This window comes from Cuculus canorus, chromosome Z (assembly GCF_017976375.1).
Source record: "Cuculus canorus isolate bCucCan1 chromosome Z, bCucCan1.pri, whole genome shotgun sequence".
In the NCBI taxonomy this organism is placed as follows: Eukaryota; Metazoa; Chordata; class Aves; order Cuculiformes; family Cuculidae; genus Cuculus; species Cuculus canorus.
Window position 1 is genome coordinate 30999503 of NC_071441.1, and position 24110 is coordinate 31023612.

The window sequence follows — 24110 nt, forward strand, 5'->3', positions numbered from 1 at the left end:
CCATGCAGCTTCCCACCTGGTGCAGGCACGTGTACTTAGCACTGTTTAGAGAGGAGAACATAGAGCAGCACTGAGGGAGGAGTTTCCTGCTTGACTTTGTCTTTTATCAACCCACAGAGTTTCTCTTTAGTGATTTTTAAATGACTGCTAGCTGTGCAAAGCAAGATAAAAATAAACTAAGATCATTTTTTGAAAGCTTTTTGTTGTTAAGAGCTATGTTCTATAGTCTACCCTCTCTCTTCTACATCACCTTATATACTCTGTCCCTTACAGATCAAAGGTGAGAAAAACCTTGTTTAGAAAGTTCATGACAAACAATAACATTTGAAAAGAAAAGCCAACAGATGGATTTTACATTGTAGAAGCAGCCTGGAACAAACATGAGGATACTGCTCGCTTATTCCTTCTGTATGTTATATTTCATCAAGCTAAAGATTTTGATATAAGCATAAGTTGTGCCACCTGTGGGTTTCATTATGACTCTGATCACTCACTACTTCCTCTTTGCCATCACTTCCGGTGAGTGTGCCCACATATATACTGAAATAGGAAAAAAAAAATAAAAAACCTCATGAGCTTCTGAAACGTTCTGAAATCAACAGCTGCACTTCTTTTTGGGAGGGTCTAAATGCAGATCCTTTTACAGGTCATCTTTGCAAGTTTTAAGAGAAAATGATTACTCTTTCTAGTTGGAAATTCCCTTGTATCCCACTGCTAGCAAATAAAATACAGTAATTTAGAGTGAAAGTTTTAGCAATAACTTTCTCTAAGTTGACTTTATTTGACTATCTCACTAAATGGATGCTTCAGAAAATGCAAACAATGACTCTTGTTTCTACTAAACACAGAATGGAAAATACAAATAAGCTGCCTCCACAGTGCTCATAAACCTTATCAACTATTATTTCAATCCAGAAATACTGTTAAACAAGGTAGAAAAAAAAAAGCAATGATTTTTTTACATTTCTAAAGTAGTGGCTATTTTTTTCATTTTTCTTGTGGCCCATTAATTTACTTTTTGAAGACTAAATGACACATCTCAAAGAAGGATCCCAATACAGAAAACTTATCATATAAACTCATGTGAATCTACACAAAACACTTACCTTCTGTACACATACAGACATGTCGTATCTACACATGAGCAGGACACCTGAGAACAGGATTCACAAGAACAACCTCTCCTGAAATATATGCATAAGACAGGATGCACAGAGGGGCCGAGACTTCAGTCTAGCCTAGGAGGGAAATGAGCACTGATAAGAGATTTAAATCTCATTCCATCTGCAGCACAGACACCTAGCACTAACTCAACTATAGCACACCTGCACCAAAGAAGCAGAATCGAGACCTGTTGCCTGACGAAACAGTTATTTTCTTTCAGAACATGTTCAAATATCACCTTCATCAGAGCACTGACCTAAGCACCTTGCCTCACTGCCTCCCAAGTAACCAAAATACAGCAACGTTCATTGTTTTTCTGACTTTCCAACTCAGCCTCTTAATTCTTTATGCAAAAAGGCTAGTAGGCGTGCCTTAGTCTCCAGAAGGCCCATACTTGGCTGGTGTAGCAAATACACAAACTCCTTCCCATACGTGGTAAGTTGACACTGACCAGCAGCCAAGCACAGATACTCTTTCTCCCTGCTCCCTCCTTGGTGGGATGGGGGAGAGAATAGGAAGAGCAAAAGCAAGAAAATCATAGATAAAGACATCTTACTAGGTGAATGAAAGACAGGGCTAAAAAAACCAACTGCTCACTACCATCCACAAGCAGGCTGAGGCCCACCTCATTTCTCAGCAATGGCCACCTTAGAAGACAATCTCCCCCTTCTTCTGCTACAGCAGTTTTATTGCTTGTCGAGACTGATGCTATACAGCATGGTATTTCCCTTTGGTCAGTTCGGGTCAGCTGTCGTGTCTGTGTCCCTTTCCTAGATTGTTGCCTACCACAAGCTTACTCATACGTGAGGTGACAGTGAGAAACAGAGGTGGCTTTGAAACTGAGCACGCACTATTCAGTGTCAGCCAAAACACTGACATACTACCAACACCATTTTGCCCACAAATCCAAAACACAGCACCAGAACCTACCACGAATAAAGTTAATTCCATCCTACCAGACCCAGTACACCTCAGGAAGAACAATAAACAGGATCTTTTCTCCTTCACAATGGATAAGTATTCTACGCTTTGGACTGCTTGCGTAAAAGCACAAGTTCTTCACAAGCTGTGTTCCAGAGGAAGGTAGCTATTAGCCCTGGTGTTTAGTAACTTCAGACACACAATGCCTAAAAGCTACTCGGTGCTTCCTATTGAAGAACTTGACTTTCTCCATATATGAACAAGAACCCAGGGACTTCAAACAAACTCATTAAAGCACTGTTGAAGAAACTCATACACACTAAGAAGGGAGGCTACAGAAGATACTATGACAAACTGTTCCTTCCTATACTCAGACCACAGAAGATGGATTGTTCCAGTGTATTATTTCATGGATGGACTGCACTGTCTATTCATTTTTTCAAACAAGCTAATAACTTGGAGTAAAACGTGACAGGACCTGGCGGCATCATCTTTCATCTACCATGGTTTGTTCATGCAGAAAGAAATGATATTCTGTTCTTCATCTAGCTCTGCCAACACTAATGTGGCAGCAGGAAACAATACAAAAAAATTACAAAACGAACAACCAAAAGCACGTGTATCCATTCCTATTTTCTCTCTTCCGTTTTGGGCTTTTTTTTTTTTGTCTCCTTAATTCCCAACCCTGCTCCAAAAACATGTACCAAAGACCAAAAGTGGGAAAAAGAGCTTAATCTTTTAAATTTTCTTTTTTTCTAACTATTCCATTTGTTTTTTTCCAGATGAAAGGATTGATTTGGAAAAAAAATTGATAAATAAATTTAGAAAACGCAGAATTTGTCATATGATAATATGGTATTGTAACAACTCTCCACTTATACTGAAAAGCTCAGGTGCAGACGCATTTTTAGCCAGATGGTAGCCGGCAAAAGTTAGAAAGGGGCACAGCCAGTACAGCTGACCTGAAATGACCAGAAGGAAATGCCATACCATATAAAGCTATAGCTTTGATAGCTTATTCCCATGTTACCTCATTAATTAACCAAGCATTTGAAGAAATCTGTTACTGGAAACATGAAACCTCAGAAAAGTAAGTTTTACAAGTCTTGAGCTTACACGTTGCTGATAATCAGGAACAAAGTAGTTGCCACACCAAAAGGGACAAAAAAAAACAAATCAAAAAACAACTTTAAATCTCACAGAACTTTATTACTGAAAGGTAAATAAAAATAAGGAGGATTGTTCTCTCTTTACAGTCATGATCACACTTTTCATGGCCTACTTTGCAGAATGGATGAGGCAATGAAAAAGATAAAACGCAGACAGTTCAGTGCACATTTGTTTTCTCCCTTGTGACCTCCTTTAACTGTGTTTGCTCTCCTTCAAAAAGCTCTCCTCTCTCTCTAAAAGTGACATAACTCTTGACAGATCTTGCTAAATCTTCCTGAAACACATTAAAATAGAAGATCTTGTGCAAAGGAAATAAACGCGTATCCTGAGAAACTTCAAACCAGATGAGAAGGCATCCTCATGGGGTGCACAGGCCCTACAGCCCTGGTAGTTAGCTGGTGGGCTGAAAGATCAACCCCAGCGTGTTTCTATTTCAGGAATAGAAACATCACTTCCTGCTCTATTACGACAGGCTGCTGGGATCTGAAGAACAACTTCACACAACAGAGCAAGTTCTGAAAATCCAAACTTGGTTGCATCCCATTTGTTTGTGTAACTTATCAAACAAAGCCAGCTCTACGCAAGGGTACGAGGATAATGTAATATATAACTCCTATTTTAACATCTATATATGAAGAACAGGATTGTACTCCACTGACGAGTAGGGGAATGTGTGAATTTTTTTCCTAATATTTTGAATATTTGTATGACATGATGAGAAAGACATGGTAATTTTATATTAAGTACAGCACTGTATTTTTAGCCCAGTGGCATTTTTTAATATTTTTTTTCCTGCGGTGATTATTTCCTTATCCATGTCCTCCAAAATATCTTAAGAAATATATTTCAGCAAAAAAAGAAAAAAGTCTCTTAGCAGTAGGGAAAGAAACAGAAATGTCTACAATACACACTGCCCCCTGCAATTGTTTCTCTACTAGCACAGAGCTGCTGGAAAACTTGATTCCTGCATGTTTGAGTTTCTCAAAAGTATTTTTTCTGTAATGCCCACAGCAAAGGACACTGGAGCCTTGATGAAGTTGCATAGAAGGTCACTATATTCAAACAGCAACTGCTTTCTTCTACTAATAAAAGGAAAAAAAAAAAGACTGCAGTGAAAGTGACCATAAAGAGGCACATCATACTCTCTACACAAGCAAAACAGATTTCAATGGAAATTCTGCCGTGTTTAATGCAGGATCAACTCTAGTACCACTCTTACACAGGCAGCAGCAAGGAGGAAATAACTTAAGCACAGGCGAATCCTACAGGATGTCCACACAACTGTTTTATAACCAAAGATGGGAAAGAATCTTAGGTGAAGCAATTTCAGCAATACTGCTGCTAAGCAACTAATATTTCATCAGATACTTCCAACAGGGAAAAAGGCAAGAAAACATTCTTACACATGAAGAGTGTCAAAGAGTCAAAGAAAGTCAAAATGTCAAAGAGTGCTTTGATACTCTTGAACTGGATTACGGTGAGGATGGGATCGAGTGCCTATGGGTTAAAATCAGAGGAGCCCACAAGAAAGGGGACTTTGTGATAGGAGTCTGTTACAGACCACCCAGCCAAGAAGAAGCTGCTGATGAACTCTTCTATAAACAGCTGGGGACAGTCTCTAAATCTCTGCCTCTTGTCCTTGTGGGAGACTTTAACTTTCCGATGTCTGCTGGGAGTACAATACAGCAGAAAGGAAACAGTCTAGGAGGTTCCTGGAGTGCATGGAAGACAACTTCCTTGCACAACTGGTTAGCGAACCAACAAGGGAGGGTGCCTTCCTAGACCTGCTGTTTGTGAATAGAGAAGGTCTTGTTGGGGATTTGACGGTTGGAGGACGCCTGGGATTAAGTGATCATGAGATGATAGGGTTTTCAGATCTAGGTGGGATTAAGAAGGGGGTTAGCAAAACAGTCTCATTGAACTTCCAGAGGGCAGACTTTGGCCTGTTCAGAAGGTTGATTAGCAAAGTCCCGTGGGAAACAGTCCTTCAGGGCAAGGGAGCCCATGAGGGTTGGGCGCTCTTGAAAAATGAAATCCTAGCAGCTCAAGAGCAGGCCATCCCTGTGTTCCGGAAAAGGAGCCGGCGGGGGGAAAAGCCAGCTTGGTGGAGCAGGGAGATCTCAAGATGCGTCAATAAGAAGAAGAAGCTCTATGTGCTCTGGAGGAAAGGACAGGCATCTTGGGTGGACTACAGGGACGAAGTGAGATTGTGCAGGGAAAAAATCAGGAGGGCCAAGGCCCAACTAGAATTAATCACAGAATCACAGAATCACAAGGTTGGAAAGGACCCATTGGATCATCGAGTCCAACCGTTCCTAACACTCCCTAAACCATGTCCCTAAGTACTTCATCCACCCGTTCCTTAAACACCTCCAGGGAAGGCGACTCGACCACCTCCCTGGGCAGCCTGTAAAACTCGCTAAGTCTGTGAAAGACAACAAAAAGTCTTTCTACAAGTACATTAACAGGAAAAGGAGGACGAGGGAGAATATCCAGTCTCTATTGGATGCAGAAGGAATAACAGTGACAGGGGATAAGGACAAGGCTGAGGTACTTAATGCCTTCTTCGCCTCAGTCTTTAATAGCAAAGAAAGTTGTTCCTTCTGTTTACAAATCCAAGAGTTAGAGGGGCAGATTGAGGCTCCCATGATCCAAGAGGAGGCGGTTAGAGACTTGCTTGCCCAGCTAGACGCCCACAAGTCTATGGGGCCGGATGGGATCCACCCAAGAGTATTGAAGGAACTGGCGGATGTCCTTTCCAAACCCCTATCCATCATCTTCCAGAGGTCCTGGCTGACTGGGGAAGTTCCACTAGACTGGAGGCTGGCTGATGTTGTGCCCATATACAAGAAGGGTTGCAGAGAGGATCCGGGGAACTATAGGCCTGTCAGTCTCACCTCAGTGCCAGGGAAAGTCATGGAACAGGTAATCTTGAGTGCTATCATGAAGCACATGCAAGAGAACCGGGTGATCAGGCCCAGTCAACATGGGTTTACAAAAGGCAGATCTTGCCAAACTAACCTGATCACCTTCTATGACAAAATCACTCAACTACTGGATGGGGGAAAGGCTGTGGATGTAGTCTTCTTGGACTTCAGTAAAGCCTTTGACACAGTTTCTCACAGCATTCTGCTGCAGAAACTGTCAGCCTCTGGCCTGGACAGGCGCACACTCTCCTGGGTTGAAAACTGGTTGGATGGCCGGGCCCAGAGAGTGGTGGTCAATGGAGTTAACTCCAGCTGGAGGCCAGTCACAAGTGGAGTTCCTCAGGGCTCAGTACTGGGTCCAGCTCTGTTCAATGTCTTTATCAATGACCTGGATGAAGGCATTGAGTGCACTCTCAGCAAGTTTGCAGATACACTAAGCTGGGAGGAAGTGTGGATCTGCTGGAGGGTAGGGAGGCTCTGCAAAGGGATCTGAACAGGCTGGACTGCTGGGCCGAGACCAATGGGATGAGGTTTAACAAGGCCAAATGCCGGGTCCTGCACTTGGGGCACAACAACCCCATGCACCGCTACAGACTGGGGGAAGAATGGCTGGAGAGCTGCACAGAAGAGAAGGACCTGGGGGTGCTGGTTGACAGCCGACTGAACATGAGCCAGCAGTGTGCCCAGGTGGCCAAGAAGGCCAACGGCATCTTGGCTTGTATCAGAAATGGGGTCACCAGCAGGTCCAGGGAGGTTATTCTCCCTCTGTACTCAGCACTGGTGAGACCGCACCTTGAATACTGTGTTCAGTTCTGGACCCCTCACCACAAGAAGGATGTTGAGGCTCTGGAGCGTGTCCAGAGAAGAGCAACAAAGCTGGTGAGGGGGCTGGAGAACAAGTCTTACGAGGAGCTGCTGAGAGAGCTGGGGTTGTTTAGCCTGGAGAAGAGGAGGCTGAGGGGAGACCTTATTACTCTCTACAACTACCTGAAAGGAGGTTGTGGAGAGGAGGGAGTTGGCCTCTTCTCCCAAGTGACAGGGGACAGGACTAGAGGGAATGGCCTGAAGCTCCGTCAGGGGAGGTTCAGGTTGGATATCAGAAAAAAATTCTTCACAGTAAGAGTCATTGGGTACTGGAACAGGCTGCCCAGGGAGGTGGTCGAGTCGCCTTCCCTGGAGGTGTTTAAGGAACGGGTGGATGAAGTGCTTAGGGACATGGTTTAGGGAGTGTTAGGAATGGTTGGACTCGATGATCCAATGGGTCCTTTCCAACCTTGTGATTCTGTGATTCTGTGAGTGTGAGAACTCAATATTGTGAAGCTGGGAGAGGAAACACAAGAAAAAACTTCTCAGAAAACTACTGTATTGTAAGACTGCATTGCTTGTTGGACAGTAGTGGAGGGTTGGTGCTGTGCCACTTCAGCAGATGTCTTCAGCTATTCACCGGCAGGAGAAGAACAGCTGTGCAAGGCTCTAAGAGGAGTTTGGGGATATTACATATATTAATCATACATTATCATAGAATGGTTTGGGTCAGAAGGGACCTTAAAGATCATCTAGTTTTAACACCCCTGCCATGGGAATGGACACCTGCTACTACATCAAGTTGCTCAAAGCTCCATCCAACCTGAACTCTGAACACTTCAAGGGACAAGGCATCCACTAATTGTCTGGGCAACCTGTTCAAATCCCTCACCATCCTCATAAAAAATAATTTCTTCCTAACTTCTAATCTAAATTCTACCCTCTTTCACCTTAAAACAATTACCCCTCATCCTGTCACTGCAATCCCTGATAAAAAGCCCCTTCCCTGTAGGCCCTCTTTAAGTACTGAGAGACTGTTATAAGGTTTCTCTGGAGCCTTCTCTTCTCTAGGTTAAACAAACTCAAGTCTTTCAATGTGCCCTTATATGGAAGGTGGCCCTCTTTGTCGTCTTCCTCTAGACTCAACTCTTAACAGACCCAGGCCCTTCCTGTGCTGAGGACTCCAAAACTGCACGTAGACCTAAGGTGAGGTCTCTCGAGAATGGAGTAGAGGGGAAGAATCACCTCCCTTAATACAGGACAGTGACTGCAAATGCTACATTCCCCCTACGTACGCTTTTGTAGCCTCTAATGAAAGTCACTCAGCTACATTTGAGAACAAAGATGTAACTACTTGAGAAAACTAACAGCCAACAAAGGCTGTAAATTCAAGTAATTTCCTTGTGTAAAGTAAGACAGTCTACAAAAAAAAAATGTTTTTGCAGTTCAGCTTTCCTTATCATGCTTTCACCAACAAATCAAACTGCATCTCCCTCTTACGGCTTAAGAGGCCAAAAGATGTCACATAAACCCTTCATTCTCACAGTCTTTCACATTAGATGCTCTGCAAAGGTTTTGCTGTGTTTTTCAGCATGCAGGTCTTGTGGGTAGATTTTCTGTTTTCGCTTCTCGTAAGACTAACAACAACAGACATTATGTTTATTTTACTCTTTCTGTTTCACAGCACCAAGGCCTCCACCAGGTCACCACAACATGGTCACAATGACAAACTTTAAAGTGGAGAGCATGCAAAAGAATCAAATATAGAAACATACATCATATATATCAAAACAAATGCACAACAATACATCAAATTCATAAAACTGAGTTTGTCATAGGAGTTCCTTTTAGCTACTCTTTCTCCAGAGGCTCATAAATTGTTGGTTTTCATTGAATTTGAAATAAACATCAGCACAGTAAATGGAATACAACATAATGAAGATTTTCCTTACAACTAAGTCCAGAAGCTGCATACATTGATTTAAATGGCAGAAAACTTATCTATTCACTAGTTTCGAGTTGAACTTAGCAATTGTAATGTGCTTAAACTTTCCTAAGCCTTAGTGATTAAATAATCAGCTTATGCAGCTTTAAATTTCACTTTATTCTTCCAGTTACTTTATATAATTTTAGAAAATAATATTTTATAGCTCAGGCGCATTTTAATTTAAGCAAATTTTTTACTTACTGATGTCTCACACTACCATGGTATTTCATAAACGTAATAGATCTTAAGAAGTAATTCAATCCGTAAAGAGACAACACTCCCTCCCTAGATTGAATTTTGCTGTAATACAAGCTGCATCATTATACACTGATGTTTTAACACTGCCTTCTATGAAATCTAAAGAATACCTTTTCCAAATGTGTTACTCTTAACTGCATCATTTCCAATCCAGAATCACGACATAGCCACCTCATGCACCTCACTTTGTAAAGAGTTACACCAAAGAGAAATTTGACTTCTTGTATTGTTCTTACACAAATTATAAAAAAGAACAATAAAGAATATATCATGATATTCGGTTACTTCCCACAAGAACAGTAACAGGAAAGTGAGGTTATTAAACAATAAGGTTTGAAGTGGAGGACTTAAGATTTGAAGCCCAGACTCAACAACCTGACAAATTCGTGCAGTCATACCAGCTTACACTTTAAGGTATAATATGAGATACAGTACAGTTTAAATTTTCAACACTAATTGATTTGGCAGAGCTTTTGTTTCCCTTCCTTCAAAGACACAATGTAAGTGCTAATTCTTTTAAGACAAAGCACCTAAAAGATCTTCAAGCTGACAACTGCACATTCTGAATTACCCTTCACATTTGATAACTTCACCGAGATTTTGCAGATGGAAATGAGAACAATTGTTTTTAAATTGGAAGTCAGTTATTTACCCACACACACAAACCCCACTAGACCTATTCATGTGTTATAGGCATTCTAATTACTTAAAAACTCAACACAATCAAGGCCTGTAAATAGCTGAAGAGTAACTGTATAATACAAGAAGTATTCAGACAACTAAGCAATTTGATAAAAAAATTCAAGGATTTCCAAAGGATTCCCAAATTCCAAAGGGAATTCCAAACAGTTTATTTTTTTTCAGTACCAGAAGCATACTTATGTGAAGAACACACCAGTCAATTTATTCCAGACATGTCAGAAGGAGAGAAGAATATTCAAAAGTCCTAATACACTGAAGAGTAATATATTACTAAGCTTTATTCTCCGACACTCTTAGCAGACTGGGGAAACAGTTCAAACATTCCTTCTGATATTATCTCTGCTGCTGCAACAGCAACAATTTTTTAGGCAGATACTTACTAAGTAACTGGTGTAAAAGCCAATACTAATACTCTAAGGCATCTCCCAGCACTCCACAGACCATACAATTCATGGAACTCAAGATTAATATTATCATACTGTCATAACTCACTGTACAAACAGACACTGCACTACTGTCACCTTTTAATGTTCATCATGCATAGCCCTATATACTTTGACTTCTAGTGACAAAGAAATTGGAGTCTCTGTACAAAGCATGGATGAAGGTTTTTAAACAACTGTTTACATTAATGGTTTCAGTGATCTGAACAATGTTTTTAAATTGCCCAAGCACTTAGATTCAAACTGATAAAGACTGCAAATCCAAGATATTTTAGGAAGGAGCTCATTATTTTCAGACCTCCTAGACTTCATTATTTGCAAGGTTGTTATCCTACCCCCTATGTTATTTAAATTGTACTTTTAATCTCCATAGTCTTGCCCAAAATAAGGTATTTAATTGTCCTATGATTTGATGACTCACAGGTATCTTTTGAATACAGTCTTTTTTTTCATTCCTTTATCGCTATAATGATCACAAATTTTTTGTACATAAAAGTGAAAAACTACTGTGCCAAAGCCTTTCAGTTGTTTGCAGGCTGAATGAGTGGGTGACATTTATAACCGAACTATTTTATCATAAACACACTCTATTACAATATAACAGATCATGGTCCTTTAACATTTTACTCGAACTTCTGCCTGCCAGAAATTCTAGCTTCACTGTGCCATGGACAAACCAGCCTCTTCCAGACACTTACCCTCTGACAGCATGAATAAGCCTCAGTGATGGATAGGCAGTTCGCACTTTCAATTTATTCTTAAGGATTAATGCATTAACCCACTCCACATGCTTCTCTCCGCCTTTGACCATGAAAGCAGGGATCCAAAGGACACTGTCGTTCAGCATGGATAGTCTATGCACAAATTTTTCTCTGTCACTCTCATTCCGAAAGCTTCCAAATGCTCTTTGTACAACTGATGGGTTCATAGTAATAAAATCAGATTTAGTTCCCACATCGACAGCAAATTCCACCACAGGAGCTAGATTGCACCTGAACAGGAAGAAATTAATGGAAAAATAAAAATGAAACATTAACTCAGAAAAAAGCGTGCATGAAGGGAAACCTGAAAGTGAACATTCAAGCCCATTTCAATTTAATGTGAGAAAAAAAGTACTGGTGTTAACACATAGCATTTTACCCAACTTGGATACTCATTAGACAATGGTCTTCACAACATTAAATGTACACAATGCTGCAAGAAAAAAAAAAGTTCATCGTGCATTTGAAAACCATGACACCATACTTGAAGATGCATCAACAGCTACAGTAGCAGTTATGAATAAAAGTATGCTTTTCTAACATCTATAAGCTTTCACTAGTGTTCATTTGTCATCAGGCTACCAGCAGCACATACTCTTAAAGGAAGCCACGCCAAACAATTAAGGTATAATTTATATATGTTAGTAATTGCAATTTTTTTACAATACAGTATTTAAATGTGATTTACAAATATACTTAACCCTGTGCTAAATGTGTTTTTGCTATTTTGTTTTTTTGGTATTATGACTGCAGACGATCAGATATTTTGAGAGCTAGCATCTTCACTTCATTTAGAAATGGAATTTAGGGGAAAAATTATTAATCTTTCCACTTTTCTTTTATGTCTCATTTCAAACCTTGTTTAATTTTGTAGCAGTTTTGTGTTTTCCTAGTCTTGGAAAAAAGTTCTCACCAGGCCTTTGCTCAGCATAGGTTTTTATAAATACATATATATGTAACCACACTGAGGCACCATTCTCCTTGGGCAGCACCCCTCACTGGATATGAGAGTGACCTGGCTGTGACATGTGTCAGGTGACAAAATGCAATTCAGAAATTAATTGTGATTTCAGTAATCACTATGATCCAGCTGAAACAAATCACCTCCACAACAATGAATAAGCCCATAGCTAATAAGTCCCAAATAAGTATCTTGACATCACACAACAAAATTAAAATTACTTCAAATTAACTGCAGGGATCTGAATTAGCAGTGAAGCGGCTCAGCTACAGCATAATTATGGATTCTATTCATGCACAGGAACCACAGCTGCCTTTTAAGATGAGCCATGTGAAAATATATCTAATACACATTTTATAAAACAAGTCCACAAGAATCCTGAATTTATGACTGATTTCACTTTAGTTAGAAGACGCTTTTTTTGTAACATCACCTACTATTAAAATTCATTACTTCTTGTTGCCCAAACTAGAACCTATACAGATAATCATTAAATCCCTTCTTTCTAGCACTTTCCTTAACACCAGTGACTGAAATGCAAGTTATCCTCAATTGACACAGCACAGTGAAGATACAGAAAAAGTCTAAGTGGTAAGAAACAGTGGCAAGACACATTTATTTACCTCTTTATTGTGAGTCCTTGCTGCAAAATTACCCACAAATTAGTCTTACTGTTCTTTGTAATACCATTCCTTTGACATGAAAAAAAAAGAAAAGAATTTCTATCACTGGAAGTCTGTTACACAGAAAAAAAAGCCCCAACCTACTACAGCAGTGAAATATTGAGAATGATATTTTAATCTAAGAAAACCAGAGAAACAGAACTTAGTACTGTTTCCTGAACACCTTTATCTTTGCCTTTTTATGCGAAAGTACCTTACCCATTACTGCCTATAAAGGACATAATCTATAGGGAAATTATCAAAATGCCACAGAAAAGTTACTATTCGGATACAGGAAACTTTAGAATAGTTCTGCAATATCATGAGACAGAAATAGTGAAAAAAAACCTATTATCCTTGCAATAAATTCAGGTAAAATTATAATTTCCATTGTTTTGGAGAAGCACTTTTAGGTCATGAGTTTGCAATGTAGAAAAAAAGCAGCAGTTGTAATTCAAAAATTACAAATAGCAAAAAAGGCAATGTTTAGACTAAGATAGTTCTGAACTTTGTCATACCCCTTCATCAAAACCCTTGGTCAATGAACAAGTGGATTAGTGAAGGCATCCTGCATTTGAAACTGTTCAGAAAAATATTAAATTAAAAGCTCTGTATTATCAGCAATGGGAGTAAGCAACTTTAATTTTCCTGAGATAAAAAGAAAAAACTTTTCTACAGGAAGAGTCAGGCTAACCCTATGTCCTCTACATTTGGAGGATCACAGGACACCTATTTACCTACGAAACCACGTTGGAATCTTCGATCATCCGCATACAGATTTACAGAAGTCACTTCTTACTGCCATTCCCTTAGTCTCCTAAACTTAAGTACATAAGTCTTCTCCCATGTCACCTAACTAAGAATTAACTTCCTTCTAAAAAAAAAAAAAAAAAAAAAATTAAAAAAAGGAAGTTGCACCTAAGTTGGAATTATAAATGCTTACGGACCATACACAGTACTGTAGGGCACCAATACAGGTAGCACTGTGCTTATGTACTGAATGTACAAAAGATTCAGCTTCGTAAGAAGACATGTCTGTTTCAGCTCTCAGACCATGACAGGGTGCTAAGAGCAAAGGTCACACAAAGACTTCTCCAGCATATAAAGAAGTTCTGAGATGAAGCCAAAAAGGAAAATGTGGCCACAAGAAGCCAGGTCTTCTCCAAGGTTCACCTGACATGGAGGCCACTGAAGTCTAACTTGACTGGAAATGCAGAATAGCTACCCTGGAACTCCCTCTTTCTCAGGCATCCAAACAACACCTGAAGACCACAGCTTTTTGCCTTTTTTCTATTTTCATTTAATGTTTCAACATAGTATAACAATTTGTAGGAAGACACAGAGGGCAAAACTAGAGCCATCACACTTGAAAGCTGAAAAAGGCCTAATGAGGTAGTCATGATGTATTCAAGTGTTATTTTGAAGGGAACAATCATGTTTTAAAATAAGTCCGGAAAATTAGCAACTTTGCTTTAAACAGACTCGCCGTCTCTGAGCATCCAGCTCTACTGGCAAGGTATATTAAATAAATATTTGAACATAAAAGCAGATACAAGTTTTAAAAAAAGCTGCACAGGGTTAGCACATTAATATCCTAAATATTTTTATTCTGACAAATTTATGATTTTTTCCTATCAGCTGAAAGAACAACACAGAGACAGAAGCTACAACCACTCGCTGCTTATGTATTAAGATTAGCAGAGAAATCTGTACTGTTCCAAAATGTGCAACCACATGGTACAGTTAGAAGGTCCGTCCTTTTCCTAAACAGATATGCTCTCTTCTCCTCATATCACAACTGCTCACCCACAAACCCAAGGCATCAAGAAGGAAGTCTCCTTTGCATCGGATACAACAACCAATCTATTAAAGGACTACAAGCTTCTTGCTTGTCAACTTCACTAACCACAAGAATTGCCACATTAAAAAAATAAAAGTCAAAGGAAACCTGTAAAATAAGAGCTGCATTTGCCCAGTGAAATTTTATCACCAATGATGGCAAAAATGTTCACCTTGATACCTAGATTTTACAGAGTTTACACCAAAACACTCCACTGGGAGAAAGAAAAGCTGTAACATATAAATCAGGCACTCCAATCTGAAGGAGGAAATAATTAATATCCTCACATGGCTGTACTTCATCAGAGAAGTCCTAAGCTAGTCCAACAGCTCCATTTAACAGGCCTGTTCTCTATATAGTCCAATTGAAATGAAACGGACTTTTTCAGAAGTAATGCCACCATGAAAAACTACAAGGTTACTTACTCAGTTTAGTTGTTTTTTACCCAAACTCCAAAACTTTACTTCGCCTGCACTTTTGAGAAGTTTCTATCATGAATTCAGAATTCCATTAATTAAAGAAAAATTGCAGGAATCTGAAATTTACTACTTGGCAATGTTTTGTATTGTTATTTTACATTTACCCAAAGCACAGTTGTATTTTTCAGGAAGTCCTATGTAACCACTGCATTTCAAAAGGCATCACTTACTATAATAGGTTCATCTTTGCTGTAAGACGCGACAGTTAACACAGCCCTGGAATGAGAATTTCAGCATGGAGACAATGCTACAATAAGATGTATTGCATTTAAATCTCACAGGGAGTGAGCACCATGTACCTGATCTGAGTTAGAGAAACAGCTGAACACAGTACCATGCAAAACAAACAGCCCCTGCAACAACACTGTGACATTTATACATTCTACATGTAATCTGGTTGATTATATCATACTTCCCTTCTGAGTTATATTACAGAAACAGAGATTTTGGAATGCTTCAGACCCTTTCTGGGTATTCTGCCACAATGCAGCATGCTTTAGCTCGCTGCTACAAAAGTGGCAGAGATGCAAGGATCCACAGTCACTTAACAGGGCGTTAAAACATAAGCAGTGAAAGGAAAAAAACAATCTATATGTCAGATTAAAACATTTCTCCCAGCTTTTGTCCAAGAAACACAGCAGGCTGTACCTTTATCAGCAGATCATAACTCACCTTATTACAAAGTCATGGCTATCAATCTCTTTCCCACATCCACTGTCCAGGAGGATGCCAGAATTCCCAACAACTGCACAGGTTTTAAATCGGCGATTCTTCATTGGGGAAACCTCAGGGAGAAGACTGTGCAAGTCCCGGGAAATGTTGAGGGTGCGACGTCTGTCCAGCACATAATGGATTACATCTCCTGGCTTGAAGCTGCTTTTGACCACTGAGACATCTCTTTCAGCATCCAAGAACTGAAGTACGCTCTTTCTGGGTTGACAGAAAAATGCACAGATAAAATCCAACACTCACTGCTTACATGGAGTTTATCTAATAGCAATACAGAATGTACAGTGCATACAACATAAAGCAGAAGGTAGATAGTGTCAGACTGACTAAGATCATTTCCCATACTCTAGCATATCAAGAGCAAAGCTGTTAGTTCACATCTTGGATACAACAACAACCAATCTTGGTTATAATACGTAAATACTACAGCAACAAAGCTCAATGACTTCCTACAGACAAAGACACTGAAGGCCAAGGGAAGATGACGTAGGAAATACTAAGGCATAATATTGATTTTTGAGTATTTTACAAAACTTTGGAATAAGCACATATTTGAAAAAGAACCAGAGCAGTTTATTTTCATAGAAACATAGTTAAGTATATATGCTATTTATGATTTAGGAAATAAATGCTTCACTACAATCCCACCTCTCACAAACCAGCTTGGTTCAGGAATGGCCATGCTTTCTTACAGATTCTTATCTTGCCATAGGAAAAATATATTCAGTTTAGCATAAAGTTGCTCCTAATTAACCTCCTCCTAATTCGGATAGTCAGAGCTATTCTAATTAACTTCACGTAAGAACACCCATAGTCTTTTGAATCAATTTAAACAGAATCTTAGCTTAAAAACATACTGCAAATTAAGCTACTGCAGCGCAGGGTGTAGTCAAGTCATTAGCTGAAGTCATAGAATACTTTTGAACTCTATCATGATTTTAAATCAGGTTAGTCCAATCCTTTATCTTGCTTCCCTGCAATTAATACCTGATCAAGATACAAGGGTTTAATAAGCTACCATGGGTCACACAAACCATGGTAATTAAACAGTTCTACACTCCTAGTCCACAGCAAGTTAACAGGTCAAGTACGTCTTAGTCAGCTGAAGAAGTCAGTCACGGTAATCTTATCTACTTATAGGGGTGAGGGCAGGGGTCTAAAAACTGGCACACTTTCAATACCCAAGATCAAAAATATGCTCCTAATGACTGTACCTATGTAATGACAGATACCTGCTCTGGCAGTGTTGAGCAGTTTTCAGTACACATTTATCCTTGGTATAAAACACTGGGTAGGACTCCAGGTAAGAGCTGCAGGAGCCACTGGTAGCTCAGGACTGCAAATGAGGAAAGTCTTACAAGCCTGTGTCCACCGCAGCTCTGGAAAGCATGTACATTTGTGAACAGGCATAAAGATAACATCTGAACTTAAGCACATACTTAAGTACAATACACTTACAGAAGAGATGGGGAGTGCTGAGCTGGAGCAATGTTCACTACATGTAAATTTGAATAAAATTTTTCCTTCTGCAACTCTCACAAGACAAGGGGGAAAAAAAACTTTAAGTATTAGTATTCCACTGTTGTCAGCAGGCAAAATGGAATTTCAAACAAAATGCACATTTTGTTGAGTAAGAGAATGCTACTTTTAGGTAACAAATTTTAGAGCAGAACTTCCCTTATAGCAGATCAGACCAGGGAAAGATAACTAGATAGGCCACTCCAGCAGCTGCAGCACGCACTCAGAGAAAAAAAACATAAATAATCCACCACAAGTGTGAAGGGATGCGCACCAGAGAGCTCGTGTCAATGCCTTAAAAGGAAGAGTATGTCTGAAACTTGTACCCAGTGACAAAATACACACCTTGGAAATGCCTTTAAAAGCCACACAGGAAGGGAAACATGATAAAAATATTTTTTCAAGTGTTTCCTCTGATTGCCTACTTAGGATCGAAGGAGGGAAGGAGGAAAGAAGGGAAGGAATCTTGGGCCGTCTGCTGCAGCTGTCATGTATAAATGATGCAGCATCACGGCAAAACCAGTTTGTGCTGAGGCATATGAGGGCCTCAGAATAACAGAGCAGGACAGACAATGCTAAAATCCCGAGAGTCTAAAGCTTTTGGTAAGGCCACACAAAGTATTTCTGTAAAAGGAAGAAGACTCGACTTCACTTCGGCTTGTGAACTGAATGGATTTAAAATCTTAACAAGTTTGACAAGCTTCATCTTGTAGGTACCTTGCAACAGATATATAAATTGCTACAGAGCCAGAAGCAGCAAGAAAGAAAAAAATGCCCCATCTAGCAGTATAAATATTGACTAAAATTCTTCATTACCTAAGAACAGAGCCACCTGAGCTGTGGCTGTAAAGGACAAGACAAATGCATCAAAAGTTATCACCAACCACTCTATCCAGAAACTCACTTCATATGAACTCTGACATAAGAAGGGGTGACTGCAAAAAGCAGAAGAAATTATGTGAAATTTACAGAAACCTAGGGCTCTGACTAAGAAAAGTCATATGATTACCAGAAGATTCACTTTAGTAATTTAAAGCACCTACCACCGACACCCAAATGAATGAGCCTAACACTGTTTCTATTGGCAAACAAGCAGCAATGTTTGCGCACGAACAGAGTATGTTGTGTATCATTCTAAAACATAAGAGGAAGGCAGTGAAGTTACGCAGAAAGTGCCAGAAAGATAAAAGTACCTTGGCTACCATTACTAATTTGGTTACTTAAGGTCAAAGACTATTTATTTATCTATGTGCTCACATACGCTCACAGAAGTCCTCTTCACGGGTTTCAGGTGGACCTGAATTAGACTTAGATAATCAATCACTTACCTAAGAAATCTGAAATTTCTAAAATGTCTAACGAATTTATTTTTCAACAAAATTTTCAGATGTGCCAAATTCACTGAATCTTCATATCTTCTCATATATTTAAAAACAATTTCTTACCTGAAGTTGTCAGTAGGATATTTAATTAAATGTATGCGCAGGTATACCGTACACCCAAGAGTCTTTGTATAAGAGACAGATAATAACGCCAACATCAAAACATTTTAATTATCTGACTGCATTCAGATATCTTTTAATACTGAAAGAAATATAATTAACACAGACATACATGCTATTATTTTAAGTTCCTCTGTGTACTGACTAATCTACCATAGGGAGAGTAGTACTTCCCATTTTCATGTCAGTGCTAGAAGGAAAAAAAAATTCGTAAGGGATATGACAAAAACTTAATGTATATACATGAGTGTCTGTCCTGATGATGGCTAATAAAAACTTACTTAAACCTCTGTTCTGTCCCACAAAGAACACTGGAAGTAGCACAACAAAATTATTGTGATAAATCTGACTTGATGAAATAATTTGAAATAACTGCTAATCCACATCCAGCTGCATAGAATGTTCAAAAGTAAGCTCAATTAGAGGAAGGAAAAAACAGCTTGATTTTTAGTAAACAATGAAGCAAAGGTGTTCTGACACGTTATGTGTAAAGAAACTACTTTAATTAAGGTGGTCTTCCAAGTATTGTTCTGTATCTGGGGTGTGGATTGAGTCCTTTGCAGGCAGATGAGGCAGATGTGGGATGGATGTTATCTGCAGCTAAGCAGCTGTCTGCCAAACATTTACATGGCTCGCAGGAACACAGTGTCACAATCTATGGTTGATCCAGGGTTTTTCTTTGATAAACTGAATCAAACATTCAAAATATTTAAATACCTACTACAACTCCTGGTTATCTGATAAAATACAGGCAATAGTCAGCATTGTCTTCGAACAGCAGATGATATTAATATGTATTGCTCTGAGGTAACATGGTGACATTCTTTTACTTATGTGCATTCTTCTGGTTTTATTTTGTTCTGTAGTGTTTGCAGTACACAGCTCTTATATAATGATATACTCTCCCTCATCTGCCTCAGAACTGTGTGGATTAAGGGAAGAAAATAAGAATCACTTAAACATTTGACTTTTCAGATCAAAAACAAATTTTTAGACATTGTCAAGAAAACTGAAACATGACCTCTGACACTTTTCCTAGGAAAATCAGTCTTTCTGAGCAAGGCAGTGCCAGAAATCCTTACTGCTGAGGCATCTGCACTTGTCTGGAGCCCAGCCATAAGGTGAAGCCCCCAGAGCGCATCCTCAGTACTCAAGAAACTGGGCTAGCTCACCAGCAATCACATCCCAGAAACTGAGATGCCCTAAGTGATTACCTAGCCCACAGTCTAGTCCACTGAAGATGTGTCTTCATGTACATCAGCCCCAGCCCATGTTTAATACATTCCTAACAATGTGCCATGGTAGGGACTCAGCAAACTTTTCTAAATACTGTCTTGATCAAACAATTTCTAAATACTGTCTTGATCATTTTTACAGTAACTAAGCAGTCTGTTTAAGTGCTGACTTTAGACACAGTCTTCAAGTTTTAGACTTTTTTGGACTCAGTTGGTGGTTTCCCCCCCTTTTTTTGGTAAAACAAAGAAAACATACCAAATAATTTTGATATATAACTAGTAAATATCCAGTGCCCCTCTTCCCGCAAGAGAATTCCACCTCACTGTAGTTACTGCATATTCTCATTTACTTTCTTCTATTTGATATTGAAAATTCTTTCAGCTTTGGATTTGCTAAAAACAATCTAACTGCAACTAACTATGGAAACGTTCTTGCCATTCCCCAGCCCATGGAGGAGGACACAAACCTAAGTGCTGTATGATAAGGAAGTTTCTGTCTAGTTCTGTCTCTGTTCTAGCCCTTCTCATGCCTCTCAGGACAGCCACTCTCCTTTCACCGGAAATGTTACTTCAGTAGCTGAAGCACATATCGATTGGGCACAAATCTTCAGCAGGCATGTAAAAGGAAACTACTGCTTACCATATGAAGGCCAGCTATATATCAGGTTTTCATGAATTTAAGCAAGTTAAGATTCAAAAGAAAGGAGTCAAAGGGGTCAATCATCCTAACTGACAACAAACACTGACTTTTCAGTTGAGGCAAAGGTCTAAGGAGGCAAAATCCCTTCAGGTTTATTATGACTAAACCACACCAGAAAGCCTCAGTTTGCATGTTTAGAGGCACAAGAGATCTTAAGAAAGCAATTGGCCCCAAAATGTTGCTTCATAAGTTTCAGAGCAATTGTACTGCACCATTACCAGTTCAGTATTTACTGCTTGTACTTCAGGGACTTATCACACTTGTTTCATGTTAACTTGAAAGATAAAACAATGATAATAATCTGAACCTTTCTAAAGAGGAAGCTGTACATTTTTTTTCATGACACTGTTAACCTCTTACAAGTTCTCACACTTTTCTGACAGGGAATTTCCACTCATCAAGTTCTCTGTTACATTGCAAAGAGATAAATACATCCTCAACGTTTTGCCTACCTGCAATTCAAAACATTCATCTGTTCCTTCCAACATAAACACCTACATTTAATCAATTATAAATGGCAAAGGGAAGTCATACATTGACATCAGATTGTGGTTCACTTCACAGGTCATAAATGTGTTGGCATCAGTTCTGCGTGGAAGGCCTCTGCAGACAGGTCTGTACAATCTCAGCCACATCTCTCCCTTCTGAAAGTATGGTTTCAATATAATTTAAGTTTCCCTATTTTCATAACTGGGAAACCTTCACAGTGCTACAGTGAGCAGAAAGGACTTAAGATGCAAAACTCTGCAGAAGGTAGATTTTCTCTGTTCTTCATGACTGAAATCACTTAGAAAGAAGGGTAGCCAAGCAAACAATCTTCTTCCCTTAGGTACTGGAATTATCAAATGATCTTCAAAGAAGTTGTCACCAACCAGAAGATAATGAATTAAAAAAATCACTCTTCCGCTAGAGCAATCATGATTGGCAAGGCAGTTTCCACTTCAATCACAGGAAGTCCAACTCTTTCTCTTAATGCCTACTTAACATCTTCAAAGGGCTGCTGCTCTCCCAGAAGAGCTGCTACACTCCCTAGCTTGCTTCTTCCAGCTGCAAAATCCCAGAGAGCACCTCATAACACCAGAAACCCAGTGGAAGCTTTTCCTCCTCCCCTGAGGTCCACTTATGGACTCCTATCTGAGCCTGGCCATGCCGAGAATTCAAAGGATCCTAGAGGCTGATAGACTGGTCACTAACCTGAGCAAAAATCGTACAACCAGATATGATGCCCACAGTCAACAAAGCAAATAGCAAAGCATAATATTCCAGCTGTCAGCCACCTAAGTCCAGACATACTATCGATCAACAGTCCTCACACAAACCCAAACTCACTATCAAGTTTATTTTCTACATTTTAAAATTGCTAGTGCAAGTGTCAAGCTGACGTAAGACACAAAAGTAGCTGCCATTTGTGGGTGATTCTAAGTTTTATGAAATGTCTTTATCCTGTATACAAGTGGTTTCACAAATTGTTTCTCCACTGCTAAGGACTGCTAATGTTTTATACACAATCCAATGGGCACTAGCTTTTCTTTTGTTTCTCTTACTGCTATTTGGTACGGTCAATATCACACCACAAGACCACCACTATTCAAAACAGCAGTTGCAGTAACTGAGAATGAAACATCTTCATGGCCAACACAGTACATGAAATGTACTTTGGAGGGCTGAACGCTTAGTTTGACCATGAGAATACTATAGGAGATTGCTAGATGCACTTCAAGTGCATCTGATCAGTCTGATCAGTGCATCATCTGATCAGTCCTTAAGTGTAAGAATATTTACAGCTAAGGTTCTTCTTACTGCTGTGACAAAGAAGAAAGGTGTATAGCAAACTGCCTGTAGACGTCAAAGAACGTATGTCGTCTAGTCAGCATCTGAGCGGAACACAAATCACAAAATGGTTTCTTCAAGGAACTTTCCTCCCTTACCACTGAGCACCATAAACTACACACGTTAGCAAACAAGATTTCTGAGAAGAATGAAATTGGCTGGTAGCACTGACTTTCTCATACAGCCTATCTAAAATTTTGTCTGTAAGTCAAACTAATCTAAAATCTTTTACTGGTTCAGTGGAAACACCGGCTCTCTGCCCCAATGTCCACGATGGTAGCTATTTCATGTCAAAACCAGACTAGCAATGTGGACAGCTAAATAACCTCAGTTTTGTGCTTTCTATTGTACAGTAAATCATTACGCTGATAAATTGGAACCGTTACAGCTTAAACTAGTGTACAAGATACATGTTTATCTTTACTATACTACAGAGGGGAAAAAAAAAATCCTTCACTGTACAGCTTTTAAAAACCACCACATAATCACATCATGATTCCTAAAGAGCACACTAGTAAATTATAATATGAGACAGCATTCCCTTCCTGGTCAACAGTAAGGAAAAAACAGATTTTGAAACTCATTATTTCATTAGATAAAGATCATAAATGTGTAGTAACAGGCTTAAAAAAAATTAAGGCATTCTTCACTGTTTCACCTCTTGCTTTTGAAACAGGTGAAAAATGAGCATAACCCAAGCTTTATTTTCTCTCTTAATGCTAATTAAGAAGTTACAGTAATATTTTACTTGTTTGTTGTTTGGCTTCGAGTAACAAGTTGCATTGGTCATAAACAGTTCTGAAATCAACACTTATTTTTTCAACAAAAAGACTGAACAGAATTATCTGTCTCTACTAACAGTCACTCAACGGCTTCCACAACAGTTTACTTCACAAGTAAAATAGTGTGTTATTTTCTCCTAATTGTCAAAACTGCAGCCTATGATTTGAAATTTCTTCTGAGGTTACTCAGTAGTTCTCCAATATAAATCATCGGTTATATGCATATAAATTCTAAACACTGCCACCAATATAGAATTATCTGCTTATGTTTTCTAGACTTCCTTGGAGTGGAACTTAGCCTTTACAGAACAATCACACACTGGTCAAATAGGCTGCATCTGAATAGATGATCAAGGAAGAAACTCCATTCCTGAGATACACCTCAGATGCACTTTAGGGTGACCACCAGGTCTTCACTAGTAGGCTAGGTGCCTGAGGAGCAGGTCCACAGGTGCCCTTTAGTCTAGACAGTCAAGGGAGTGGGGACACCAGAGTGCTCTACAAAGTACATGCCAGGCAGCTGTGACACAGCAATAGGTACCAGAGCATTAATTTGCTGCCTACCCAAATCCTGCTACTCTTCGCATACCTGACCCTGTCCCTCAGCTTCCACAATAGGGTTGCACTATTTCCATCACAGCACAAGACTTCCAGTCCCTTACTTACAGCTTCATACATTTCTGAACCACCCATACCCTCTGCATATTCTATAATTAGGGACATGAAAAAAAAAAA

The 24110-nt window shown here is 39.3% G+C and overlaps 1 protein-coding gene across 8 annotated transcripts in view; it reads right to left on the reverse strand.

The window, feature by feature from the left end:
- Window positions 1–24110, reverse strand: part of ST8SIA4 (ST8 alpha-N-acetyl-neuraminide alpha-2,8-sialyltransferase 4) — a 53501-nt gene that overhangs the window by 23685 nt on the left and 5706 nt on the right. For 4 of the 8 annotated variants that reach the window (XM_054054267.1, XM_054054268.1, XM_054054269.1 and 1 more), the window contains 3 exons: window positions 15752–16009; window positions 12722–12790; window positions 11075–11368 (listed from right to left, as the gene is read on the reverse strand). In XM_054054267.1, the coding sequence (XP_053910242.1) occupies window positions 11075–11368; window positions 12722–12790; window positions 15752–16009 (621 nt within the window). Of the gene's footprint in view, window positions 1–462; window positions 541–1106; window positions 1239–11074; window positions 11369–12721; window positions 12791–15751; window positions 16010–24110 lie in introns of all 8 variants that reach the window. The other 4 variants (XR_008447792.1, XR_008447794.1, XR_008447793.1 and 1 more) reach the window with 3 other exon arrangements.